Raw genomic sequence first — 13,450 nt, forward strand, 5'->3', positions numbered from 1 at the left:
TGTTGGGAGAGCAGGCTGCCGAACTAGGGACCAACTACCCCAGAGCAGAGTCCACACCCATGTCCCAGCCCCAGGCCAGGTCGCAGGCTTTTCATAGCCCGGAATCCTCTGCGCCATAGGCCTCTGCGCCTTTAAGAGTGCCTGGCGGGGGGCCAGCGCGCAGCCCCACGCGGGGAATGGGGTCGCATTATTAGAATTATTAGCCGCCACTGGGTGAGTTCTGGCACTTTGCAGCGGTCATAGGGGCGAGTCATGGTGGCGGCTCTAATCCTGTCTCCTGAGAGCGGTCCCGGTCCCCTAAGGGGTCTGCCTTGTTCTTTGGAGACATTTGGGCCTCCTCTTTGCGAGAGCGGACTGGGTGAGTGGGGGGTATCCGTTTGTGAACTCCTGTTTGTTTTAATTGTCAGTTGTATGTTAAAGCCGAATCACACTCCGAGGGTCACCGAGAGTTCACTTTTAGGAGAAGTTAACTTTTCTTCTTGCAATGTGATTTGCTGTTTTCCAAGCAAATTTTCCTCTCTCCGTCCTCCAAGTCTCGAGTCTCATTTCCATTTTTATTGGCTTCCCTCATTCTCAGTTTTCTGGAAAATAACGTTTGGAATTGGAATTAAGATGTTTCCTAAAAGCAAACTCCCACTTCCCCCAAAGAAAGTTAAAAACAACACAACAATTTGGAGATCCTTCGGCCCTGTTTTAGTTTCCAATCCGTGTCTGCCATCGGGGCCCCTTCTCCTCTTGTCTTTCTTTAAATGGACAATTTCGACGTTTGGAAGTAACTCCTCAGCCTCTGCCCTCCGCCTACATTCTCACAGCGATTGCTGAGCCAGCCAGATGCGAAGATTTGGTTTCCAGACAGACTCTGCCAGAGGAGTTTCAAGGGGCAATGTTGAGTGCGCGCAGCGATGGGGCAGTCGAATGTGAGAGTGTGTGTGCCCGGATGTGTGGACCGGTGGCCTGCATGGGGCAGGTTGAGGGTAGGGGAACCTGGGTAAACTAGCCTAAGTCCCGTAGGCCCTCCGCCCAAAAGAAGACCCTTCTCCGGCCCAGTGAGGGAATCCCTTGTATTCATCCTCACTCACCGGGGCGCCCCGGTGCACAAGGGGTTAGCACTGTGCGCTTTGGGCCACACCAGTTCTAGCAGCCTTTTCTTCCCCGGCTGTGCGGTGCCGGCTGCCCCCTGTTGGCCTCCTCGAGGTAGGACGCCTCCAAGTTTCCGTTCCTTGGGGCTGGCCTGCAGCTGCTCTCCTTTCCCTCCCACCTCTGGCTCCCTTCATCCTCTCCGACCACCAGGCCCCAGTCTCCCCGCGTGGTCCCTCGTAGGCCCCCACCGGAAGAGCTGCACCGCTTTCCTGCTGCAATACAGAAAGGGCTACGGGTCTGACACAGCAAATGGGGCTTGGGCAACTGGAGGGTTGTTACATCTTCTCCAGGGGAGTAAGAATGAGAGTGTCGCCACAGGAGGCCTGGGGTTTGATCCCCTGCTCTCTCACCAACTCTAGCTGTGGTGGAGGTCAAGCATTGCTTTCCCTCTCTCTGCCTTACTTTCTTCGTCCATTAGAAAGTGGGGTTAAACTTATCTTCAATGTTTCTTTCTCTTCCCACGGACCTTCGGCTCTACCCCGAAACAGAGTTGATCCTTTGCAGAGAGAGCTAGACATCCTGTGTGAGATGATGTGAGTAATATTTGCGTTTGTGTGTTTGTGTGAGAGAGAAGTACCACGGGGTCTGAAGAACCCTATCTAGGGGAATGGACGACAGGCAGGAACCAGGATTCTTCTCATGGAACCTCCCTATTTATAAACTTGCCCTGGTCCTAAGTCCATACCTGTCAGAAGCTGCATGGGTCCTTGCCAATTTGGGTGCAAGGAGCTCCCTGTACCTTTTCTCTCTATCCCTTTCCCCACCACACATACTCTGTATCTTGTATACACTAGTAAACAGCCCGGCAGCTTGAGGCAGCCGCGGCTCCCCTGGGCCCAGGCGAGAGGCTGGTATGGGGAGCGCTGGCTTCTTTGTCTGCTCCCCCAAAGGGGACTTCCTCCTAGCCTTAACTGGCGCGTCCTTCAGCATCGCCTTCATCACTCTTCTCCGCCTTCCCCAAGGCAGGACGTCCCTAGTGTGTTGCTGCAACCAAGTTTTTCTCCCTCAAGTTTCTCGATCTCCTTCCTTGTTTTAGGGAGAATCAGCGTGAGTAAAACAAAAGTTTCATTTCTATCAAGAGCCAAGGTTTATCCGGGAGTTTCCCAGCCTCCTTTTCGCCACTTGTGAGCCCATCAAACTCACTTCCTCTACTTAGTTGTCTGCCATCATATTCCACTCCCAGAACATGGGGAGCCCTGCGGGCAAAGAGCCTAGTGGTAGGAGATGCCCAGAGCCAGAGGCAGTGTCACTGGCCAAACGTTCCAAGATCGTCGCCAGGCCTTTGCATCATTTCTCTTTACCGGCTGCGGGAGGACGAATTGCGCGCTGCACGGTTTTTCTCCTGCATCTTGGTGCTTCTCCAAAGTCCTCTGAGTAGCATGAAGGTTTTCTACCTACTGTCTCCCCTCCGCTCCCCCCCCCCCCCCGCCCCCGCCCCCGGCCCCTTCACACACTCCAGTTGATAAAGGATTAGGAAAGCCTCACACAACGTGAAGGTTTGGGGGAGTGAGAATAGGGAGCCACAAAGTTTAGCTGCTCTGGGTAAGGCCCGAGGGCTCGCCAAAAACCTACCTTTGCCTTACCCCTCCCCTGCTCTTGAACCTCTCAAATGCCTCTAGACCCCATTGCCCACCTTACATTAAGTAGAGATTACAAGGGAGCTTACAGATCTGGCTCCTCCGGCTCGGAAAGTGTTGAAATATTTAGCCTGTTCTTTGGAAACAGCTTCAGCCCAGAACTTTTGCTTTACCCTCCGACGCAACATTCTCCGAGAAGTTTCATTTTGTACTGTCTTTTCGGATCAGATCTCTTGGTAAACAGGCGGGGTTTTCCCCCCCTACATAATCGATGTGTTTGTTAGTGAGTTCGCTGGGGGTTCCTTGAATTTTTTAGACCTGTGGGGCCTTTTCTGGGTTACTTGGGTTTTGGGCGGGAAGAGGACCAAGAGGTTTCCGGACAAAGGTTAAGTGGAGACGCAACTTGCGGGGCTCTTCTGCCTGTGCCCCGTGGGGACACCCCTGTCTTTCTCCCAGGCTGGAGCTGGCGGGACCCAAGTTGTAGTGACCGGATGGTCCCACTGGCAGTTGGCCTTGATTCTGGGAACTGGGGGACTCTCCTTGGGGTCGTCGGGCCGGGAGTGGGTTCGGTTTGTGTGGCTTCGCCTCTAACAAAGAGATCCGCTATAATCCCCCGAATCTGTTATCAATTTCTATTCTACCCGCGCCCCGCCCCGTGCTCCCCGCCAGGCGGGAAGCTCGGAAAGTGTGCGCGGCACTGCGCGATCCGAGCCGCCGACTCGGAAGAACGTCGCAGCGTGTGTGTCTGTGCACGCGTGTGAGTGTGTGAATGTCTATGAGTGTGAGTGTGGATGAGTGTGAGCGTTCGGCCTTGGCGGCTGTTGGGGAGAGTCAACTTTGCAGTCTGGGCCGCGCGCGATGGCGGTCCTTACCGCCCACCCCCTCCCGGGGACGAAACTTGACACTTGGGGGTGGGGGGGTGGGAGAGAGTCGGAGCCTTTGCTTTCCTAGGCTGGGGAAACCCCAGGTTTCTATTCTCCGGGATGCTTTCCGCGATTTGCAGCGCGTTGGGGAGACTGGGCCGCGGTCGTGGAGCCCTGGTTAGTGGGCGCTGGGACCACATAAGCATTTCCTCTCCGAGAAGCCTTGAGGTGTCCGGGCCAAAAAGACTCTTGAAGGGCGGTTCGCTGGGAGAGCCATGGTACGCTTGTGAGCCGCCTTTCTTTCTCGCGGCTGCCTTGGTCCTTTAGTACCTTCGGCCGCGCAGGTTCCAGCCCGAGCCCTTCCTTCCATCTGAAGGAAGCTCGCCTTTCCTTTCCTGAGGAAGGGTCTCCCTCGGGGGCTGAGGGAGGCGTAGTGTTTCGGGGTTACACTCATCAGAGACGTAGAAGGGGATTTTGGAAACCCGCCCCTCCCACCGGCGCCGGCTGCCTCCCCGCTCCGCGGCGGCTTACAGGTGGAGAAGTCACCAGTGGGGAGGAACGGCGGAGGGAACTACACTGCCTCCGAAATCCTTCAGGACGTGAACTGTCGCCGCCGGGGCCCTCTACACTCTCAATACAGGGGCTCATCCGGAACGTGGGAGCTAGCGCAGCTCTGGCCCCGCCGCGGTCTCTGGGGCACCCACCTTGGCCTCACCTCATACCCCGCCTTACGAGACAGACCTAACCGAATCCAAGTCGGGCTGCAGGGCGGGGTGGCGGTTTCCCAAGGCCTGGCTGGAAGTGTCCTGTTGGTGAAGGGGCCAACACTCCCAGAATGGGACAGAGGGAAACTGGGGTCGCCTTAGGTTCCCCGTCCTCTCTGCCAGGCCGAGGGTTGGAAGAGAAAGAGGAGGGGGGTGTGCCGCCCTCTCCCAGGACAGCGGGGCTCAGACCCCCTTCTCTGCTTTGGGTTATCATTTCGTTTCTGGGGAACACTCAGCCCGTGGCGGAAACCGCAGGAAAGGGAGGAGGCATTGTTTTCCAATTTCCTTGGTTGGGAGAGCAGAACTTTCTCTCCATTATCTCCCATGCCCCCATCTCCAGTCTATCCGAAGAGCGTCCTAAAGGAAACCCAGACTGCCCTTCCCCATCTGGAAGTGGCTTCTCCCAAATCGGCCTGATTCATAAACTGATTATGAAACATACGATGTTAATTCGGAGCTGCATTTCCCAGCTAGGCTCTCTCGCGCGCTCTGGTCCCCGGGGCCTCGCCCCCCACCCCCTGCCCTTCCCTCCCGTCCTGCCCCCACCTCCCACCCCCGCGCCGGCCACCCCGCCTCCTCCGCAGCCGCCGGCAACCGGCTCCACTCGCCTTCCCGCTCCTCTCGCCCATGGAATTAATTCCGGCTCCACTTGTTGCTCGTCCCAGGTCGGGGACAGGATGAGGGTGGCGGCGGGTTCCTGAGAGCGCAGCGCGAACTAGATGGGAGCGAGGGGGTGCAGGAAAGCGAGCAAGCAGGAAGGAGGCAGCGCCTGGCACCGGGGCTTTGACTCAACAGCATTGAGACATGTTTGTAATCGCTGGCGTGCCCCGCGCTCAGGATCCCAGCGAAATCAGATTTCCTGGTGAGGTTGCGTGGGTGGATTAATTTGGAAAAAGAAACTGCCTATATCTTGCCATCAAAAAATTCACGAAGGAGAAGTGCAGTCAATCAACAGTAAACTTAAGAGACCCCGGATGCTTCCGTTGTTTAAACTTGTATGCTTGAAAATTATCTGAGAGGCAATAAACATCTCCTTTCTTCCCTCTCCAGAAGTCCATTGGAATATTAAGTCCCGGAGTTGCTTTGGGGATGGCTGGCAGTGCAATGACTTCCAAATTCTTCCTAATGGCTTTGGCCATATTTTTCTCCTTCGCCCAGGTTGTAGTAGAAGCCAATTCTTGGTGGTAAGTTTCTTCTGCATGCATGTTCTTTTTCTTGTTACTGGTTGAGATTCGTTTATGTGATGGTGCAATATTTAAATCTGGTAATTTGGAGTTGCATTTATCTAATGCATGTATATAATATATGTATATATATATCTTTAAATTAGAACTTGCTTTTAATTTTCTGATGTTGTGAAGCTTATCTTCAGCTGCAGACACAACATATGAATTTAGGCCTTTTTCTATGAGACCCTTGTTCAGATGTTTGCTTGTAGTACATCAGGTAACAAAAAGGAAGAGAAATTCACTTCTCTAATAATTGTAAAACTATCTATAAAATTTATTTTATGTCACCTCTAGGTAGTAAAAGTAAGTTTCAACTTTTATTTTCTGTCACTTGGGCTTATTAATCTACAAGGTCTGAAGTAGGCAGAGTTCTATGAAAATAGCTAAATTCCAGGTGGGAAACTATTTGGGCTTGAAATTTGATCAATAGAGGTTAACTTGAAGTAGTCAAATGTCCCTAAATGAGGGTTTCTTTTTAGCATGGCCTTTCTAGATAGACTGCAATATGTCCAAAGGATTATTTTTGACGGTGTTCTGGATATTTTTTCCCTGTAAATGAACAGTGTTTTTCTGACTGTCAAACATGACTTCTGTTCACTGGATACCCTGTCTTGGGTCCTTTGCAATCACATAAGGAGCCCTTTTAAAATGTCCAGAAACATGGTGCATTTTCTTCAGTGAGTATATGTGTCCCTCTGTTCTTCCCTCAGTCAAAAGGAGCTGCTATCTCCTACCCATGTCTAATTGTATCTACTTTCTGCATGTGTACGTTTCGAGGCAGAGCAGTCCAATTTGTGGTGCAAAGTGAATCACTTTCTTTCCTGTCCATGGAACTGTCCTTTCCCATTTATCCGAGAAGATTTCAAAAATATTGGTTCACGTATATGGCAACAGGGACAAGGAAGGGAATGAAAACTCTAGCTGAGGAGCCAGATGGCGAACCCGGGACTATACAATACTTTCCTTTTCTGAGTGGATTTTAAACAGAGAAGTTTTATGAAGCTCTTCTCATACTTTGTCATTAGGACAAGCAGGAGAGAAAAAGCATCTGTGTGCTTAAAATGGTGTATTTGCTCACATGCTTTCAGGGGGCCCACCTTGAGTTCACGTAAATCTTGAATGCACATCTTCCCCCCTTTTTAGGTCGCTAGGTATGAATAACCCTGTTCAGATGTCAGAAGTATATATCATAGGAGCACAGCCTCTCTGCAGCCAACTGGCAGGACTTTCTCAAGGACAGAAGAAACTGTGCCACTTGTATCAGGACCACATGCAGTACATCGGAGAAGGCGCGAAGACAGGCATCAAAGAATGCCAGTATCAATTCCGACATCGAAGATGGAACTGCAGTACTGTGGATAACACCTCCGTTTTTGGCAGGGTTATGCAGATAGGTAGGAAACCATCTACCATATGTATGAACTTTTTTTCTCTAATGTTTCCTCACATACTTAATGTTGAAAGCAACTTCTAGCTTGGGTGATGGACGACTTGGTGAATTTTGGTATTATCGCTATTTAATTCTTGTCTCCATGTCTGATTATAAGTTTTGGTCTTCCTTAACCAAATTAGAAGGAGAACATCACAGACACCTTCATTTTTCTGAGCACTTAATTTTTCTATAAAAACATTTTGTTTAAAATAGGATCAGTATACTTATTCTGGCTTTTCAAAAGTGGCTGGGGACAACTGAGTCATTTGTATCCTTCCAAGCATCAAAACTTGAATTTTAGAAAATTTTTAACTTAAGCTACAATTCAAATGTCCCCAGCATCAAACCAAAAATTTTCATCTTTTGGAATGCTGGATACATGGGAAGTGAACAAGATTTTAATTTTCCCCATATAGATGTTGCCTGAGGCTATAGAGATGTATATGTTAAAAGCTTTATTTTTAGTTCCAGAAAGAATTTTAATTAGATGTGATTTAATTTGCATTTGTGATTTTGGTTATTGATATAAAAGTACTTGGGAGGGAGCTCAACCTAGAAACATTTTTAAAAAACTTAAATGTACCGCACACAGTCCAATCCTTTATTTTAAATATTCTTTTGAACTTGTATTCCATTCAAGAGGGCAGATGGCATTAAAACCGGACTAAAGGCAAAGATTTTGAAAAATTAGTTTGCCTCTGGTTTTGGATGAATAGTATAGAATACTATCTGACAGATGTGGTCCTAAGTGTGTTTTCTAATATGAACATATTTTAGGTCCCACTACTTTTATGCAAACAAGCCCTTATAATTAATATGACTGCAGTGACTCCTAAAGTAAGACACAATTTTTCAAAGCAATTAACTGTTTATACTGACTACAGATAAAAAGTTGGCTTAATAGCCATCACGGGTGGATAAAATGCTTTTTTAAAAAACCTGAAAAGTGCATTCATTGAGAACAAAAAAGAGTTGACAGTGGATGTTTGAGCCAAGCGGTTTCATAAACTAAAATAATACAGGACTGGAAGCCATTCCCTTGATTGAATGGGAAAATGGTGTGCAGCCTCAGCCTGTGAAGTTTCATAGGGCTTTGTCCTTTCTGTTAATGATTAAAATGTGCTAATGTATATACTGGGATCTGAATCTAGGAGTTAAGCTTCAGGAACACAGGGTTTTTCCCTGAAGATGGGCTGTCTTATGTAGTTAACTGGGGGTGTGGTGGGAATACAGTTTTCCTGCATTTTGATATTATGAGCAAACTGAAAACTTTCTTAGTTATAGTAGAATGGTAAGTTGTCAGCTTTCCACTCTCATCTTCGCCTTATATATTCGCCCCTAAACGGCCTTCTTTTGGAACTCTGGGGCCCCTTTTCCGCATGTGTATGAGTTAGCAAAAAATCATACACCTCAGATGGCAACCAGGAAGGAAAACAGCAGTTGGAACAGTGTTTCTGTGCAGTGACTTGAACATAGCTCTGATTTAAGATCCTCTTCTTGTCTTCTATGCGTAGCGTGTTTGGAGCCCAAGTGTTCAGAATAAGCTATCATTTGCTAAGTGAATTTGAGTTCTGCTGCAGATTTATTTTACATGCGGTCCAAGACTCAAAGAGCCTCCTTCCTCAGGGAACAAGCAGAACCCTTGGTACAAAGGCCTATATTTAATCGTCCTCACAAGCACACTCCCGGGTCCTCAGCTGCGTGGTGCTAGCCATCTGGGTCATGGGAAGTGGGTGGGAGTGATGCTTCCTGATAGCCTCCAAGGGAGCCCTCCCAGACACAATCATCAAGTCAGCTGATGTCCTGGGGAGACACGAGCACACACGGCATCTTCCCCTGCCAAAGGTTTCCAAGTGCCTGGCATCTCAGAGCTGAAAGCTGCTGCTGGGCGGCTTGGGGCGGGACCCTGAGGGGGCCTTCTCATTTTTTTATTTATTTACAAAAGCGATGGGGAGACCATAAACCAGAATAGATCCCTATGGAAGAGAAACATGGACCTAATCCCAATAGTGGGAAAGTTACTCGGCTTTTCCTTTTCCACTTATGGGTACATTTGAAGAGAATGAGCTAAGGGAAAATTGAAAACACCTTTGCTGCCGAAAGGTGTGTGTACGCCCACAAAAGCGCTTTGCACTCCAGGGACGCTGAGAGCAGTTATTGACTGGCAAAACCTGACCCTGTGATGAGGTCAGTGTCTGAGAAACTCGGGCTGATACCTCCGACCTCATTTTTCTAAGTGCTGACTGCCTTGGGAGCACTGTGCACAATCGCTTCTCGGAGGGCCCACTCTTCATTTGGGAACATTCTCATTTTTCATCATGCCACCCTATCCTTCTAGCTTTTGTCCCATCCCTTCTTTGTTTCCATGTCATGAGACGGTATGTAAGAAAGGAACCATTGGTAAGGACTGTGAGGTTCCAAGTAATGTAGATTTCACACAGAGGGAACCCCAACTGAATCGGCGCTATTCCAACCAGGAGGACTGGATCCACAAGCTCTTGGCCAAAATGTAGTTTTTAAACTGACTTTTTCCCTGCAGTGTCCAATTAGCTTAGGGATTTCTACCAGGTTTGTACTCTGGGGCAACAAAGCAAATGCCCAAGATAGATTTATGAATAAAGTGGCCTTCTTGTGTTTTCTATTAAAATGCTTTTGTGCTCAGCATACTCAAAGGAGAGCATCCTGTTTTCCTCTAATTCTAGAGAATGCTTTTATGTCCTCTTCTTCTAACTACAACCTTTTCATCCTGTACGTCTCCCATCCAGGGGCCCAGTATTTTCAGTATTATCAGTGTTAATCCTCAAATAATTCCCTAGAATCGGTCTGCTTTCCTCATTTCTTTCCATTCTCCTAACTTTCTCTGCTTCTCTAATTCAAATTAGAGAGATGTAATGCCCCCACAGGACTTTCCGGGTCCTCCTTGCCAGCACACTTCTCAGGTTATTCATTTTTAGAATGTGAGAGGGAAGGGTTGTGGAAATTCAGAACCATCACCATTCCTGGAAAGGGGTTATCACAAGTGGCTACCGGTTGAAGCGTGTAGCGGGGGTCCAAGAAAGGGGCAGCCTGCTGGATATTTGAACTGGCATTGCCATCCTACTGCAGAATGACCTTCCTTAATGGTTAGGGTTGAGTCCTGTTAGTTGTTTTTGTGTCCCTCAACCCCACCCCCCTCAAAAAAAATAATGATTGCTAGCAAGCTCTTGAAGTAAGTGCAGGAGAAACAGATTCTGGTCCAGGGATTTCTGCACCAGAAGGGGCCTTTTGTTCCCAGGCATTTACTTCAATACTCTTATTTTACAGTTGAAGAAAATGAGCCCCCTTCTCCCCACCCTCCAGGCCCAGCTTCAGCTGCTGGGTCATTAACCCTTTCTCTCTCATAATACAACTTTTTTATTAAGTGACTTCTTGTTACAGGTAGAAATATCTCCATGTACCAGTGGAGTCTAAGATAGTCTATGATTGCCTCCATTTTCCTCCTTACAAATTCTGCTCCTATAACTGTTTGCCAGAAAGAGATTCTTTATAATTTTGGGAGAAGGAGAAAACTTTTTTCTTTTCCCCTAGGTTGTGCTTTTTTTCCCCCCTTGTTTTCATTCTAACACCTGAGGCAATGACTGTCAAGTGTGGCAGAAGTGGTATTAAAGAACAGCATGCTGTTTTAAAAGTAGACACCCATTCTTGTATGAGAAGTATCAGTCCTATCAGCTTGGGATTTAAGGAGAGGCAAGTTTCATTTTATAATTCTCAAGGAACAGGTTTAGAAGTATCCTCTTGGAAAGCAAAGAGCCTTATCCTGTGACAGGGATCTTGTGGCATGATGGAAGAGGGAGGAGAGGTTACAACTGCCAAAGACAGAGGGGTGTGTGGGGGGGACTGAGGCCAAAACTAGTGTGGCTGCTGGCGGGCAGTTTTGGGTTAGATTCTGAGCTTAGACTTTCAGAGGCTCTGAGCCTACCAAATTCTAAGGTCTTTCTCCTATAGGCAATTTTAAATGAAAATAATACCAAACGTTAAAGTAAGTGTAAGGAAGTCCACCCAAATTCTGATTTTTCCCTCAATGACTCCTTTCATGTGCATTTTTTGAAATATGGAGTTTCAGCTATTTTCAAAAGAGCTTGAGAGAAAGAAAATCAATCCAGCACTGCTTAAAATCTTGCCTTAGGCTCTGAAATGTCAGAGCAAAAGTATCAGGGATCTGCTGCTACTTCTTTGTTATTTATTGCTCCTGTGTGGGGTTGGGGGGGCGTCTCTGCTTCCGGTTAAGGTGGGTCAGGGGATGGGGTGTGTTTTGGGGACCCTTCCTCGTTCCCCCTAAGGAGGCCCCTGGAGCCCCACTTGTGCCGGCGGGTTTCTCCCTAACCCCTCCCAAGCAGGGCCCAGGGACAGCGTGTGTTGGTGGCTTCTCTGCCTACCCCACTCACAAGTGGGGCTCAGGGCTGGTGGGTTAAGTGTTTCTCCCATGTCACCTTCCCCACGGCGGGGCCCAGGCCTGGTGTGCGTGTGGACAGATGCCCCCGGTGACCCTGCGTCCTCGCCCGCAGGCAGCCGCGAGACCGCATTCACGTACGCCGTGAGCGCCGCGGGGGTGGTGAACGCCATGAGCCGCGCGTGCCGCGAGGGCGAGCTGTCCACCTGCGGCTGCAGCCGCGCCGCGCGCCCCAAGGACCTGCCCCGGGACTGGCTGTGGGGCGGCTGCGGAGACAACATTGACTATGGCTACCGCTTCGCCAAGGAGTTCGTGGACGCGCGCGAGCGGGAGCGCATCCATGCCAAGGGCTCTTACGAGAGCGCGCGCATCCTCATGAACTTGCACAACAACGAGGCGGGCCGCAGGGTAAGTCCCCACCCCGTCCCGGCTCCTCACCCCACCCCCGTGGCTCTGGCTCCTCTCTTTGACCTCTCAAACCCGCCCCCCCCCCCCCAGTGTCTCTCTAGCCCCTTTCTTTTGGCCCCCTCCAGCTAAGGTTTTTCAGCAGTTGCCTGACGAAGATCTTTCCCTGCCTTTTCAGTTAGCCCCCAGTGCCACTGGGCAGTGAGTTCGGAAAGAAAATGTTCACAGTGTTCTCCGTCCTCCGTGGAACATGTTTGTGGTTGGGTTTAAATCTAGGAGAAGGAAATGACCCTCCCAAAAGGTACCCAGCTGAGAAACCCTTACCTGGGTCTCCAGGCCTTACCCTTGTCCCCTCTTTTCTTTCTCCGTGCCCGCCCAGCCCTCCTTATATCATTAGATGGCTGCCCTGATGGATGGAGGGACTTTTATAAAGCTCTTTTCTAGGAAAAGGACGGTCTTTTTTTTTTAGCAGTGTGGAATTTTATAGGCCTGACGGTCAGGCCAATCACAGGATAGCTCTGGAGAGAAGAGAGGACAACTCTGAAGTGCCCAGAGAGGAATGTCCTTGCAGCAGGCGAGAGCCTCCCTGTTTCTGCTCTTTCCTTCCCCTTGTGGGGATATGAAAAGCTTCTCCACAATAGTTAAAAACACCCTTTTTTTTCCCCCTGCGGTTAAGCACATGGCACTTTATGGCTGCCTTAAAATGAAAGGGCGAAACTTTTCTTAACTTTGGCAGCATTGAAAACCAGGGCCATTATTTTTCACAGAACTCAAGGTAGGTGCCAGGAACTTTTTGGTTGGAGATTTCACTCTTTGGTATTTTGGGGTGAGGAGAAGGGAAGATAATCACATAGTAAAACATAGAGGACTGGAAGGCGCTTTAGAATCCTTGGGTCCCAGACCTGTGTTTTGGAGATTGAGAAACTGAGGCCTGGAGAGCCATTTCATGATGATGGAAGAAAAATAGTGGATTTAAATATAAACCCTGTCTTATATATAAATAAGTTCATACATCACAGCTGAACCGGGGACTTAGAGATGAGGTGCTATAGGTTTTGGAATTAAGAGAGTTCTAGGTTAGAATCTAGTTCTGTCTCTTTCTTTCTGCTTCTGAGCTTCAGTTTTCTCATCTGTCAAATGACTCAGGTTATTGTCAGGATGAAGTGGGATCATCTTTAGGTTAAGCGATATTAAGTTGCCAGTATTTGACTATTTTGACTTATATAATAACAACTGCAAAGGATTCAATTTAAGGTCTTATTTATATCTGAGCCAGTCTTAAATGTTGATAAATGATAACTTATAAAGCACAGCATATGAAGAAGTCCGAGATTATCTAGATGATTCTGGCTAATCTATTCTTCTCAAATTGGATGTTAACATTTGGGAGTGTTGGGGGAGGACTAAACTCTGCAGATTTTTGCCGGTGCTGCCCCCAGGGATCAGATAGTTGCTCAGTCCTCCACTCTATCTATCTTGGAAACCAGAGGAACAGTGCCCTCTCCTCTGCCAGCCTCCCACTGCCACTGTCCCTTCAGTGTGCACTGACGATCTCCCGCCTGTGGTGGACTGAGGGCCATGTGATGGGGGTGTCAGCCCCTCTCCCTCTGG

At 48.8% G+C, this 13,450-nt stretch overlaps 1 protein-coding gene across 6 annotated transcripts in view; it reads left to right on the forward strand.

The window, feature by feature from the left end:
• Positions 1-13,450, forward strand: part of WNT5A (Wnt family member 5A) — a 156,764-nt gene that overhangs the window by 136,611 nt on the left and 6,703 nt on the right. For 2 of the 6 annotated variants that reach the window (XM_077128973.1, XM_077128971.1), the window contains exons 2-4: positions 5,395-5,528; positions 6,717-6,967; positions 11,550-11,842. In XM_077128973.1, coding sequence (XP_076985088.1) covers positions 5,434-5,528; positions 6,717-6,967; positions 11,550-11,842 — 639 coding nt within the window. In that variant the 5' untranslated portion in view covers positions 5,395-5,433. The other 4 variants (XM_077128975.1, XM_077128972.1, XM_077128974.1 and 1 more) reach the window with 4 other exon arrangements.

Source organism: Tamandua tetradactyla, chromosome 15, assembly GCF_023851605.1.
Source record: "Tamandua tetradactyla isolate mTamTet1 chromosome 15, mTamTet1.pri, whole genome shotgun sequence".
Lineage (NCBI taxonomy): Eukaryota > Metazoa > Chordata > Mammalia > Pilosa > Myrmecophagidae > Tamandua > Tamandua tetradactyla.